Source organism: Rhincodon typus, chromosome 27 (genome assembly GCF_021869965.1).
Source record: "Rhincodon typus isolate 14 chromosome 27, sRhiTyp1.1, whole genome shotgun sequence".
NCBI classification, from domain to species: Eukaryota; Metazoa; Chordata; class Chondrichthyes; order Orectolobiformes; family Rhincodontidae; genus Rhincodon; species Rhincodon typus.
In genome coordinates, this window is record NC_063358.1 from 9,742,934 (window position 1) to 9,757,960 (window position 15,027).

The following is a 15,027-nucleotide window of genomic DNA, read 5'->3' on the forward strand; positions in this document are numbered from 1 at the left end:
CTTCCCACTACTAACCTTTATGTATTTACTGTTTGGTTTAATAGTAAAAAGTAGATGTGATCACTAAGCAAGACATGTATTATAGTTTATGGTTAGGTCGAATTAATGCACAGCAGAATATACAGTGCAAAGCAAGGTAACAAAGTGGGCTAAAGAGTATATGTACCAGAAACAGTGCTTGGAATTATCTTTACAAACAACAAATTACATTGGTAGGGCCAAATGAAGAGAGTTGAAAGTGCATTTTCGTAAATGTCAATTGAGTATTTTAACAAACAAATCTTAGCTAACTGTCAGTGATGGCTGATACATGCAAAAATAGCAACATGGCATGAAGTTTGCTTTCTGTCTGCAACAGCATGGGGATTACAAAAGCATTTCACATATTTTAAAGAAATGTTCGCAATACCCTTTTCCCTAATCAAAATGCAAGATTACATTCAGTGACTTAAGTTAACTGGGCCAGAAGTCACACAACATTAGGTTATAGTCCACCAGGTTTATTTGAAATCACAAGCTTTCTGAGTGCTGCTCCTTTGTCAGGTGAAGTCTGAAGAAAAAATTCCTCTGCCAGTTTCTCAGCATTCTAAACTTTTATTTTGTTAAATTTAATGTCCTACCTTGTCTTCACATTAGAAGACTTGACCTGACAAAGGAGCAGCGCTCTGAAAGTTTTTGATTTCAGATAAACCTGTTGGACTATAACTTGGTGTCGTGTGACTTCTGACCTTGTCCACCCCAGTCCAACACCAGCACCTCCACATCTTAAATTAGCTGTGAATCTGGCTAAGTCACGTTCCAAAAAAATCAATACAGTTTTTAAACACGAACATGGTGAAACATTTTGCAAGTATTTCAAATCTTCAGTTTATTTCCCTTTCTGAAATATTTCAGTGAAATAATTTTGTGATTTTTACTGGATGGAGTTAATGCATTTCAGGAAATGTTACAGAAACCTTCCCTAAAAATGCTTCTTACGGTATAGGTCATCTTGTGTCAGCTCCAGCACATCATCTTTTCAGCAGCAAGCCAGTCACTTGCAATTGTAAAGCTTGTATCTTTTTATTTTTCTGTATTTTTGGTTGTGGACTGAAGTAGGAAGAGGACTGTTTAAAAACCAAGGAAGTTTAAAGGATTGCTGCCATTTTTAAAGTAAGTTACCTGACACTTATTGCAAGAGGTATTTACACAGCTGTTTGATCAAGCAAAGGGAGAAATCTAGTTACAGATGAGCTGGAGCAAAGGATATGCATGAATGGAGTTTTGGCTATCAACAATAGCTGATTTTTCTGTGGTAAGGTGGCCTGTTATAGAATGACAAAATTGTTTGGCAGGCAGAAGGCCTACGTGATTGGCGCTCCAGGTAGCTTGTGGATGTGAATGTTTGTGGAGAAGCCATCAAATCTCCGAAAGGGAAAGAGCTGACCCTTTTCTCTGCAATAAAGACCACCTCAGATCTGAAGAAAGAATTTATTTCCTTTCAGTAGTTGCTGTAATTTGTGTTTTTTTTAAAAATCAGTCAGAAATGCTGTAAGTGTGAACTAGCCACCCTATGCCTCCTGCAAGTAAGTGAAAGTACCTGGGGAAGGAAGATCAAGGAGCTGCAATGTGACAAGCAGAAAGAACCATATTGAGCCCTGGGGTCAAGGAATGCTGAATTGCCTTTCCAGTTTTTCCATCCAACCATAGCACCCGTCTTTTTAACCCGTCCGTGTCTGTATGTACGTGTAGGGGAGTACATAAGAGGTTTAGAGGTTTAACTAGTGGATTCACATGTCAGTGGTTCACAGTCATTTAACTGTAGCTAGAATGTATTTATTTTGATAAATAGTAATTCTTGTTAAGTGCTGAAACCTGATCCATACTTTCTGTCAAGCTGGGTCAAAAAGACAGCTAACTTGTGGAATTCTACATATGTTTATAAAATCTTTAACTTCTGTGATAATTCTGGAAAGAGTGGGCCTTGATTTCAAGTGTATTGTCCCAGTGAGGTGTAACACAACCTTTGAGCTAATGCTTGTTAACATGCTTCATTGTATTGCAGTTTTAGGTCCCACCTTTATATTATGGGAAGGCTGTTTTTTTAAAACAAAATATTAAATTCATAGATATACTAAAAGGGAGTTACAAAATTGGACTAGAATCCATCATTCCCTTTGTTTAACAATGATTCTAGAACTTTGTAACTGCATTTTGAACTATTTGCTGATTAGTTTATACTTGAGAGACAACTTTTTCACACAGGGGCTGGTATGTGTATGGAATGAGCCGCCAGAACAAGTGGTAGAGGTGGGTACAGATATGACATTTAAGAGACATTTGGACAGGAAAATAAATAGGAAAGATTTAAGGGATACAGACCAAACCCAGGCAAATGGGACAAGTTCAGTTTGGGATATTTGATTGGCATTGACGAGTTGGACTGAAGGGCCTGTTTCCATACTGTAATACTTTATGACTCTACCATCTTCATTGAGACCATTTACTTAACTACTTCCTTGCAGGGGAGGCAAGATAGTGCATGTCTAAATGCTGCAAAACCTCTACTATATCCAGGCTTGGGCTGACAATTCGTAAGTAACGTTCACACCACAAAAGTGCCAGATAATGATATTACTATCACCAAAACTCCCTACATCCTGGGGATTACCTTTGATCAAAAAATCAAGATCTAGACTAGCCATATTAAAGTTGTGGTTACAGGCGCATGTCAGAAGCTAGGAATCCTGCACCAAACAACTCACTCCTGGCTCCCTATCATCTACAGGGTACAAGTCTGGAGTGTAATGGAATACTCCACACTTGCCCGGATGAGTGAAGTTCCAACAACACTCAAGAAATTTGACACCATCTATGACAAAACTACCTAATTGATTGGCTCCACATTCAGCAACATTTCATTCCCTCTACCACTAACACACAGTAACAGCAGTGTGCACCATCGTAAGATGCACTGCAAGAATTCACTGAGGCTGGTTACACAGCACCTTCCAAAACCCATAACCAGCCCCATCTCGAAGGACAAAGGCAACAGATAAATGGGAACACTACCATGTTCAAATTCCCTTCCAAGCCACACGCTATTCTGACTCGGAAATGTACCTCCATTCACTAGTTACCACTGGGCCAAATTCCTGGAACACCCTCTCTAACGGCATTTGGCTATACCTATAGCAAATGAATTATAGTGTTTCAAGAAGGTCGCTCACCACCACCACCTTCAGGGTGACTAGGGATGGACAAGAAATGCTGGCCCAGTCAGTAACACCCACATCCTATGAATGAAAAAAAACTTGAGTAGCTCAAAACACTGAATACATCTTGGTTTAAAGTATATGATATTATCCACTTAGTATGTAATATTTTGTTCATGGATGCGTCACAAAATTATTTTCGCATTTAAAGTAATTGAAGATTTTCTTTCTGCATTTGGGACTGATGCTGTGCTCCCATAGGGGAATACATTTTGGGATATTGTACTTACCTTTAATTTTCCAAGCTATGTTCCCACTGGAATCACAAAATTATCCACTTTGTATAATGAAACCTCAAAGTCTTCATTAAAGAATATATTTGCGATTATGATGTGCAGTTTTGCCTTGTGAAAGCTTGTTGGTGTACAGAAATAATTCTCCCTGAGACAGAATGACCTTTAGCTGACATCTTTCATTCAATTATATTCAACCTGAAAGACGGGTTCAAATCAAGTGTTTATGTTTCCAATAATAGGAAAGACAAAGTTCTTCAGTGTCCTTCATTCTCAGACCTAGCCCATCTGCGACACACTTAAACTCTTTTGCTGCAAGAATACTGTGTCACCACATGGTGTCCTTACTGTTCAAAACAACATAGCCAACACAACAGCAGTTTCTAGAATGACAATAGATGAATTTAGGTGAAGTTTTCCTCATGAAATCAGAACTTCTAAAATACTTTCATGGCATGTGTTTATCTCATAAACAAGCTAGGATTGAAAGAATGAGTAGTTGAATGTCATGAGAAATGATAACGTTAAGTGTATAATAGCATATTTTGTTTCTATAAGGTTAAAGAAGAAATTCAAACAGACTAGAGCCATCTCTATGAAGTCTCCAGGGAATGAATATAAAAACAGCAAGATGGCCTCCACCACAAAGGATGCAGCTGGGTTAAATTCTGCACCTTGTCTTTCTATAATGAATCCATCAGGAAGAACACGGAGTACTGATTTTCAGCAATATTATTCATTGGGTAAGTATTACCATTTCATTATGTTTACGTATGTGGCACATACTACAGCATGTATTTATCTTATTTAATGAGAACATTATTCTTCTCTGCCAAGTTTGCATCAGATCTTTTTTGAAGATGTTCCAGCTCCCCTTGGTCCATGTTCTTTAGAACCTGCCTTTTACTGGGTCTGTCTGGCCCTGGCTTCTGTTTCCAATAGGTTTGTCTAGGCAGCAAAACCACCAGTGCTCTGCCATTTGAACCTCAGCTTAAATGAGGAGCCTGGACTCCAATGATGTAATTGGCGGCCAGCCTGCAATTTAAAGAGGACTTTTCTGACTTAGGGTAGCTGTCGATGCAACCATCGGAAAGATTGGGAAGGGAAAAGAATGAGTTAAGTCCCTCACTATGTTTTAACTGCGTTCACGTCCACGCATCCCACTGATTTGGAAAAATGCAATTTTACTTAGTGTACTGGCTGACATGCTGTAGTAATGTGACTTCCATCTTTGTTGTAAGTGTTGGTATGCAGTCAGTGGCAGCCATTAAATACACATCACTTGAAACATGATGCCAGGAATGATGCAGTTGAAAATATGTGGATTTTCAGAGCGACCCAATGAAAGAAATGATAATGAAGAAACAAAAATACAGCAGTCTGCAACTTAGAATTACTGGATGAGTCAAAATGCCTGTGTGTTTTCTATTCCCTGCTGCTGTGGAAATGAAGAAGTTATGAGAAAGAATTGGGATTTTTTCCACTCAGTGGCAAAGATTGAAATAGCTGCAGAATTAAGTTTTACAAACCTGACCAAATAATAGAAGCAACCATTAGATAAGTATCAGGGAAAGATGCTACAAGATGTATTGTAACTTGGATTTCACTGAGAGGCAGAAAAGCCAGATGACAGAGATTTTGAATGCTTTGAAAATACACTCTGAACCACATATTAATGCTAAGTATGAACAATATGTGTTCAAAATCCGAGCTCAGGGAGACGATCGATCAATCAGCGCTTGACTATTGATACATCTAGCTGCATTCTGAGAGTTTGGACAACTGAATAATGATCTCAAAGATAGAATGATCTTGGGTATGAGGTCATGCTGTGGGAGCATGTCTGCGAGAGCAGAGAAACCTACTCTCAAGTAAGCTAACAACATGTACAGAAATACTGTGATTATGAACCATTAACTAGAGCATATCAATTGGAGATCATATAAGGGTTTGTATTATGCTGTGATGTGGAGGTGCTGGCATTGGACTGGGGCGGACAAGATCAGAAGTCACATGATACCAGGTTGTGGTCCAACAGGTTTATTTGAAATCACAAGCTTTCAGAGCGCTGCTCGTTCGTCAGGTGAAGTGCATTATGTTGAGAGACATTCCAAGAACAATGGATTGGGAAAAAGGAAGAAATTTTTTGAGAAGAGCCAGCAAGCAGACGGATCTATACCAGAGAACAGTATGTAAATATTAACGAGGACTTCATACAAAAGAAAATAAAGCATGTCCAGCATTGGGAAAGCAGTGCAAAAAGGTTTGCAAAACTTGCAAACGGCTAAATCACTTTGCATGCGAGTGCCTGGCTAGAAAGAACCAACATCAGCCTGTAAAGATGGAGAGATGTTAGCTAATGATTCTTATTTAGCACTCTACACCATATAACAGTTTGGCATCATCAGATCTTAATCCAATAAAATCCAACTGTTGGAATTTTGCCTACAGAAAGAGAGTGTCAAGCAATTGTGAAGTATCAGAAAGACACTGATGCTTCTTGCAACATCATGAGCTTCACAGACCTGTGCAAAGTGGTTCGGTCAAGATTGTAACCCAAAAGTGAAGCCCTTGGAGCTAAGATTGGGGCTAAATAACAAAACAATACCATTCCAAGAGGAGAAATTAAGTTGAGAGCCCAATGCAATGAAAAGAATGAAGTTCTGGAGCTCCAGCCTGTAAACACAATCCACTTATCTCAGCTGAAGCAAATCTAAAGCTAACACTAGTAACTTTAAACATGTCAGAAGAGATTTTCAGTATTTTGCAGGACACTAAGCCATTGTCTGTTGAACATATACTAAACACTTACAAAGATGGCTTACAGGCCTTGCGAAACGTCCTGGTGAATATCATCCTGAAGTAGATGAAATTGTAAGAAAAACTCAGAATCTGTTGTGGAGAGTTCAAGCTGCCAGCCTAAAAGACAAAGTAGAAGAGCTAGAGAATAAGGAAATAATCAAGGGAGGGAAAACCCTTATGAACTAGATTACCAGCATGGTATCAGAGAAAAAACTTGGAACACTGATGTATACATAGAGCGAAAGGATCTCAATAAGGCTTTGAAGGGATCTCACCACTCCATGCCAACCACGAAGAGATGTTGTCACAGTTTTCCAAGCCAAATGTCCTTTCTACCCTCAATGTGAAGGATAGTTACTAGCAAGAGAAGCTGGATGGAAACAGAACTTCCTAATTATTTTCTGAAAGCCATGAGAAAGATACTTATGGTTGCATGTACTGTTTGACATTTCCACTGCTCCAGAAAAGTATCGGTACAGATGGCACAAGGTAGTTAGTGATCTTCCCAGAGTAGAAGCTTTTATGGATGATCTCCTAGTCTATGGATGCAGAGACACAATGGAAGAAGCCAATGCAGATCACAACAGAATCTGGTACAACTGCTACAGAGAGCTCACTAGATGAAGCTGAAACTGAACAAGATAAAGATACCAAGGTGTAGAGCTGGATGAACACAGCAGGCCAAGCTGCTTGGTCTGCTGTGTTCATCCAGCTCTACACCTTGTTATCTCAGATTCTCCAGCATCTGCAGTTCCTACTATCTCTAAGATAAAGATACAATTGAGGATAAGGTCACACATGACACTGGAAGGACTTTGTCCAGATCCTGGTAAGGTGAGAACTGTAACAGAGATGCAGCAACCAACAAACAGGAAAGCAGCACAATGGTTTGTTGATTCATATCTGTTTAGCAAAGTTCTTGCCTATTTTTCATCAGTGTGACTGACCCCTGCTCAAGGTTGCTACCATTGTTTAAGATATTAGGACACACAAGAAGCATCTTTCACTAGAATCAACTGATGATGGCATTGCCAGTGTAGAGGTACTATGATGTTAATGATGAAGTCACTTTGCAGTGTAATAACAGGGAGGCAGGACTTGGAGTAGCCCTTATGCAACAAGGACAACCAGCTGCATTTACATCCAGGATGTTCAAGCAAACTAAACTATGCTACACGCAAATTGAGGTAGTGTGTCTGGCCATTGTCTTTGCTCGTTTTAATCAACACTCATCTGGGAGAAGGTCAGAAATCACATGATAACAGGTTATAGTCCAACAGGTTTATTTGAAAACACAAGCTTTCGGAGTCTTGCTCCTTCTTCAGGTGTTAGTGAGAGAGGTAGTATCAGACATAGAATTTATAAGTAAAATATCAAAGGGTCACACCATTGATGAGGATGTACTAAACAAACCTAAGATGCTGTTAAATCTTTAATCAGTTAGAAGGTTGTAATTGTTTAATATTTAATTGATTAATATTTTAATTGATTAATCTAACTGATTAAAGATTTATCAGCATCTTAGGTTTGTTTAGTACATCCTCATCAGTGGTGTCACTCTTTGATCTTTTACATTTAAATTCTGTGTCTGATACTATCTCTCTCTCTAATATCTGAAGAAGGAGCAAGACTCCGAAAGCTTGTGTTTTCAAATAAACCTGTTGGACTATAACCTGGTGTTGTGTGATTTCTGACCTTGTCCACCCCAGTCCAATACCGGCACCTTCACGTCATTGTTTGGGAGAGACACAGTGACAGTGGAGTCTGACCACAAGCCACTTCAAAGCATCTTCACCAAACCACTTCTACCTACTCTAAAGCATCTGCAAAGAATGTTACTTTGTTTGCCGAGATTTCATCTGGACGTGAAAATACAAGCAAGGGAAATAGATGTACATTTGATGAAATATTATCAAGAACAGTACTCCTTATGAAGAAGGTTGTGAATGCTGCGATAGAGTGTGAAATCATCTAGATTCAACAAGATGCAACAGCTCAATATGCTCTGGAAGTCATTAAACCAGCAGAGACATTGAATCTAAAAGACAAGCGCCTGGCTCAAATCAAGTACAACAGGCAACAAGATGCAACTCTCTAAGTATTGCAAGAAGTAATGATGAAAGGTGGGCCTAAAAGCAATAAGAACACACTGGTTGCTACAACTGTGAACTTCCTGGACATACAGGGATGAGTTGACAGCCCAAGGTAGAATGAAGTGACTTCTGGAAGGAAATAGACTAATTAACCTAAGGAGATGAGAAAAGAGATGCTGAAGCACACATGCAAGAAGGCATGATGGAAAACGAAAGAACTGCAGATGCTGTAAATCAGTAACAAAAACAGAAGTTGCTGGAAATGTTCAGCAGGTCTGGCAGCATCTGTGAAGAAAAAATCAAAGTTAATGTTTCGGGTCCGGTGAGGACCCTTGGGTCTGAGGAAGGGTCACCGGACCCGAATCGTTAACTCTGATTTTTTCTTCACAGATGCTGCCAGACCTGCTGTGCATTTCCAGCAACTTCTGTTTTTGTTCAAGGAAGGCAAGAGAAATGCTGTGATAATCAAACATGAGCAGTGAGGTTAAGCACCACATCAGCTCGTGCTATATTTATAAGAAATTTTTCTTTTATTTATTGCAAAAGTATACATTATTCATAAAAGGAAATCTTTATGTACATAGTTAATGTAGCCATTCCAATCTATACTGTCATTAGTTACAGAAAATGAAATAAACATTGGGGTTCGTTTTTCTCTATATTTACAATTAACCTCTTGACATTTAGCTGAGGCATCAGCAGGGTTTGGTTACTGAATGGACTCCCTGCTTTGCTTTGGCAGAACTACCTTACATGGTGGTCTTTCCTCATTGTGCCTTGGAGGCAGCTGCATCAAGCTTTATTACATCCCTGAGCATGTTGACCTGGACTTTGAAATGTACCAGTCTGCAACACTCAGTCAAAGACCAGCAAGTTTCGGGCAGATCAAAGACCATCTTTCACCGCATTGATTGTCTGCCAGGCACAGCTGATCTTGGTCTTGGTGTGCGTCCTGGGAAACAGACCGTATAGCACACAGTCCCGTGTCACGGAGCTGCTCGGGACGAACCTCGACAAGAACCGCTGCATTTCTCCCCAGACTTACTTTGCATAGGCACATCCCAGAAGGATGTGTGCGACAGTCTCGTCCCCTCTGCAACCACTTCAAGGGCAGTGTGTGGTGGCGCAGAGACCCCAGGCATGCATGAAGGATCTCATGGACAGAGCCCTTCTCACCACCAGCCAAGCAATGTCCTGGTGCTTGTTGGAAAGCTCTAGCGATGAGGCATTCTGCCAAATGACTTTGGCAGTCTGCACAGGGAACCAGCCAACATGATCCACCCTCTCCTTTTCCTGAAGGATCTCAAGGACGCTACGTGCTGATCACTGCCTGATGGACTTGTGATCAAAGGTGTTTTTCTTCACAAATTTCTCCACGAAAGACAGGTGATAGGGGACAGTCCAATTACTTGGAGTGTTCCACAGCAATGAGCCCAAGCCTATCCTTCGCAATATCTGGGACAGGTAGAATCTCAGAATGTAGTGACACTTGCTGCTTGCGTACTGAGGGTCCACGCACAGCTTGATGCAGTCACACACGAAGGTGGCCGTCAGGGTGAGGGTAGCATTGGGTATGTTTTCTCTCCCTTTGTTGAGTTCTTTATACATAATGCCCCTTTGAATTCGGTCCATCTTCGACCTCCAAAGGAAGTGAAAGATGGCCCAGGTGACTGCAGCGACGCAGGCTCAGGGAATAGGCCAGACCTGCACCATGTACAGCAACACTGAGAGTATTCACATCTGATGACCAGGTGTTTTACCCGCAATCGAGAGGGACCAGTGCTCCCATCTGCCTAGCTTCTGCCTCACTTTGGTGACACGCTCCTCCCAAGTTTTGGTGCATGCCCCAGCCCCTCTGAACCAAATACCCAGCACCTTCAGGTAGTCTGTCCTGACGGTGAAGGGCGTGAAGGATCGGGCGGCCCAGTTCCCAAAGAACATGGCCTTGCTCTTGCCCCTAATAACCTTGGCACCGGAGGCCAGTTCAAATTGGTCGCAGATGCTCAAGAGTCTGCTCACTGTCTGTGGATCCGAGTAGAAAACAGCGACATCATCCATGTACAGGGAGGCTTTGACCTGCAGGCCTCTGCTGCCTGGAATAGTCACCCCTCTCAGGCTCACATCCTTCCTGATGTACTCGGCAAAGGGCTCTATGCAGCATACAAACAGCGAGTTAAAGAGCTGCTTTATGATATAAAATTCCCAGACAAAACATGGATGTAACTTTGATTAGACCACTTCACTCTCACAGGAACTGATTATCTTATCGCCATCAACAACTATACTGACTACTGGAAGTTAGATCAGTTGACATCAGTGACAACAGTAGAATGCCTGAAAACAGACCAGTCATTGCGATGAGCAACAGTGGTCCACAATTTATGAGTGAAAAATTCTAATGGTTCTTATATGGTTGGGAAATTCACGACCGTACATCATCTCCATGCTATCCCCAAACAATGGAAGGGCTTGAAGCCAGTGAAAATTGACAAAGAGTTTATAAATACATCAAGAAAAGTCAGCACAGATTTGCACAAGATAGTCTTAGATTGGAGAAAAATAAGTCTACTGAAGACATGGAAAGTAGTACAGCTGAAAACACATCCAAACAAAATTTTCCAATAGCAAAAACTACTGAAGCCAGAGGCAGTGACACACAAATGACAAAATCGAGGTGAAACTGCAGAAAGACAAATTTTGCTTTGATAAAACTGTCAAGACATTGCCAGAGCTGAACATTGGAGAGCTAGCCAGAGTGAAAATGTTCAACATTCTCAACAAAAGTCAGCTTACGTGGCAACTTGGAATGTATGTAAAGCTGTTGTATTGTGAGCATATGCAGTGAATGTGGATAGCCAGAAATGTTGTCATAACCGTAGACATATAGGTACAAGAAGCTGTTCTGCCATTCCACGTAGCAAATCAGGAAGAAGTAATTTCACCACCTGCACAGAGTATAGAATGATCATCAGTCCCAAAGGTTCACTGTTTCCCAGCAACTGAAATCGTTCTGCGACAACAGTTATCATAGCAATAGCACTCACCATAGGATCTACACTCCCTGGAGAAGGAACATCATCCTAAGGATGAGCAGATACCAGACAAACAGCTAATGGAAACTCACATGCATACCATTAGGAGAGCTGCATAATTTTAAAGATTTGCTAACAATGCATGTGCAGAGAGTGATGAATGTAGAATTGACCAGAATTAACACTGTTTGTTAATGAATGTTAATTTTCTTTGTATCCATGAATATAGAATTATTTACATAACCTGTAACTGTAAGTGCAAGGGATAGTGCAAGAAAATGTTTCACGGAAGAGGGCGATGTTTGGATAAATGTAATTGTCCTTAGTGTACTGGTTGGCTTACTGTAGTCATGTGACCTCCGTTTCTTTCTCTAAATGCCTTTGTGTGCTGTCTTTGGTAGCCATTAAACACATGTCACTTGAAACACAACTCACCCTGCCCTCAACCAAGCTGAAAGATTTTCAGTTAACCCGTTTAGATCGCTTAGGCTTTTCCGGTAGATCAGCAATTTTATTGAATCAACAGCTGAGTTGTACACAACGGGAAAACTCCAAGTTCATTCACTAATCTGTGTCAGTGATCATACCATACTCCTGCCCTAGCTATTGCTGTTGCTTTCAGTACCCTGGAAATAGTGGTGGGCGTGATGGCAGTAAATTTCTCCTACACCTGGTCATGGTTTACTAACTCTTGCTGTACATGAATATTGGATGAGGGTAGGATCGTGCTTGGATGCCCTACACATTTGAAAAGCTTTTTGATGCTCATTGTTAAACTTCCTACGTGATGGGTGCCTACTTGAATAAGGGAACAGAGAGTAATGAGTGCTCGTGAAACCATATTTTACTAAGGAGTCACTTCCTTTATAAGTAAAGAAAAGAGATGAATTACTTTCTTAATAAATGAGAGTTGGAAATATTTGGGGATGGTGTTTCTGGATGTTGTTTCTCAGATGTCAGGAGAGCTTTGTTTTCTCTGCTGCGTGCCAGAACCTGCTTCAAGCATCCTTCTGAAAATTCTATTTGCAATTTGCAAGAATCAACACCCTACAGTGACTGAGGGTCATTCACTTATTATTCTGTTTAATCAGTGTAGGATTACTCATAGACAAGTTCATCATTAGCTCCAGTCAGAACAGTAATAAAGTGGAGAACCAGCTTGCACTTGAATTAAAGTTGCTTTAATTATATGAACCATTTGCTACTGTCACTAATTTCCAATGCACAGTGCGGTGTCAAACCAAAAGTATTGTAGAGATAAACTACAGTCATGTACCAGAAAGACTCAATAGATAAAAACAAACGCTCTTGCCTTTGGTCTTTGCAAAGCCCATAGTTTGTTTGGAGTTGCCGCTGGCTGTACAAGGTAAGTACACGCGGAATCACTGGAATTTAATCATATATAGAAGCTGCTTTGAGGACTGTTATTTTTAATGAATGTATTTACCAGCTAGTGTACTGTTAAGAAATCTACTACAGTTGTCTGTGCTTATTCCTGATATTCATCCCTAAGACTTGTCCTGTTTCTCTTTTTTGCCTGGTTTTAAAGCTGGCACCAAGTTTGCAATTTTAACTACAAGTTACAAGAAGTGTATACATGAAGAATTTTACACATCAATTTAATGGGCAGTTTAAGCTTTGAATGGAGCTATAGGCAAAACCAATACACACCAGGTTAACTATGGTCCAAATATACTCCAGCAAACTCAATTTCACATTCCTTTAAAGAGCACATGGGCTAAAAATTGGAAATGGCCTATTTGTATGAGGAGAGATCAAGATGCACAATTATTTATGCCCAATCAAGGTGATGTGATCAGCACACATTCTGACAGCCCAGTTCCATGATTGTGGCATGGAACACAGCATAAACCATGCTGCATGCGCAGCAAGAGGCACAGGATCATTTGAGGTGAGCATGAGCCAAAATTAGCCTGCAGGTCTTGAAGCTGGTGTGCACCTCTGTAACAGAAATGGAACTGTTTCTGAAAACTGTGTGAGCTCCTTCAGACACACAATACTGTACTTGCACCAGATCTCTCACAACAGATGAAAGCCAGAACCACCTCACCAGAAAGTTCCTTTCTGATGCTTTTAAACAGTGCTAGTGGGTGTTCCTTCTGCAGTTGAACACTTGATCAGCTGCGTGTATTTAAGAGAGAGCTTAACAGGACCTGCCAGGTCCAAAATGGCAGGTCTACAGCCAAATCAGTACTTGATGCTGACTAACATCATGATTGCTATGTAGTTCTGAAGCATGTATAATATGGCTGCACAACTCCATTCCAAATATTGTGATCAGGACAGACCACCAGCAGTGGTCCCCACCATTTTTATCTTTTCCAGGCATCTGTGCAAAGCCAAATTTTGCAACTGACTTTATTTCACATTTTCTTTCCAAGATTATTATATTGCTTATGTTTTATTCTTCATATTTTAAGTTTTCATAGTTTGTAAATAGCAGGTTGAAGAAGTTACTTCCCTGATGACTGATTAAATGATTGAACAGGAAATGGTAAAGGAGCAACATTAACGTGCGATTTTAGGATTTTTTAATCATAAAGATTCCTCAACCATGCTTCAAACTCACCTGGAAAATCTACATTCTGATTTTTAAGAATCTAAAAGTAGAAGAAATGCAGTGAATGGGAATCTTCGGAGGCATGAGTCTAGCACTGATGTATCAGCAAGAGTTATTTATGATTATCAGTTTTTCACTTGTAAGTGATTATATAATATTGAGAGATGAAATACTGCTGAATTTTCTTTGAGCACTTTCCAGATGGCCTTGCCTCAAACAGGTTAGTCCATTGAGGATCCAGCTACAGAGTGTACCATCGTAGTCTAAATGGTAGGAAGTCTGGGCCAGCTGGTTGAGTGACAGGAGCAAGTGCACTGGCAGGGGAGCAGACATGCAGTCATGCAAACAGAGGACAACTGCTGCCTCTCTTATGATGCCAAGGCTGAAGTTGTTGGAGTTGTCATGGAGAATTTCACTATGGTGCTGAGTGCTGACCACTTTTTTATTGGATAGAAAAGCCGTCATATTCTGTAAAAAGTCTTGAGGTAACTTGACTTCTCCATGCATTGTATGCAGGTTTTCTGTTGGGCTGACCCAAGTATTTCCATATGAGCCACCTTCTTAGGTAGATCAGACTAAATTTCTCTGCAGCAGAACTAATATGTGGCCTTGCCCTCTGCTGAATCTGTGGCATCTTATCCTCCTGCTATAGCTCCTGTGCACTTGTATCTGGTAGTCAGTGTATGTTGATCTGTCCTCTATCCTACCCTCAAAATCTGGAATTAAGAGTCTAATGATGATCGTGAATCTTTTGTTGATTGTTGGAAAACCCATCTGGTTCATTAATGGCCTTCAGGGAAGGAAACTGCATCCTTACCTGGTCTGGACTACATGTGACTCCAGATCCACAGCAATGTGGTTGACTCTAAACTGACCTCTGGGGTGGGCAATGAATGCTGGCCCAACCAGTGACACCCTCATCCTGAGAATGAATTAAAGAAGAGTCTACATAGTATCATTATCTGGACTGCTACTTGCAAGAATAAGGTCAAGTTGTAGTGCATATCTCAAGCACTGTGGTCCACCTTCTCC

The 15,027-nt window shown here is 40.6% G+C and overlaps 1 protein-coding gene across 12 annotated transcripts in view; it reads left to right on the plus strand.

Annotated features, from left to right (window-relative positions):
- Positions 1 to 15,027, plus strand: part of si:ch211-15d5.11 (nuclear receptor coactivator 7) — a 98,316-nt gene that overhangs the window by 12,297 nt on the left and 70,992 nt on the right. For all 12 annotated transcript variants that reach the window (XR_007264956.1, XM_048613070.1, XM_048613073.1 and 9 more), the window contains one exon: positions 4,046 to 4,230. Coding sequence is in view for 11 of the 12 variants with exons in the window: in XM_048613070.1 (XP_048469027.1) it covers positions 4,046 to 4,230 (185 nt within the window). In the remaining variant the exon portion in view is untranslated. The remainder of the gene's footprint in view (positions 1 to 4,045; positions 4,231 to 15,027) is intronic.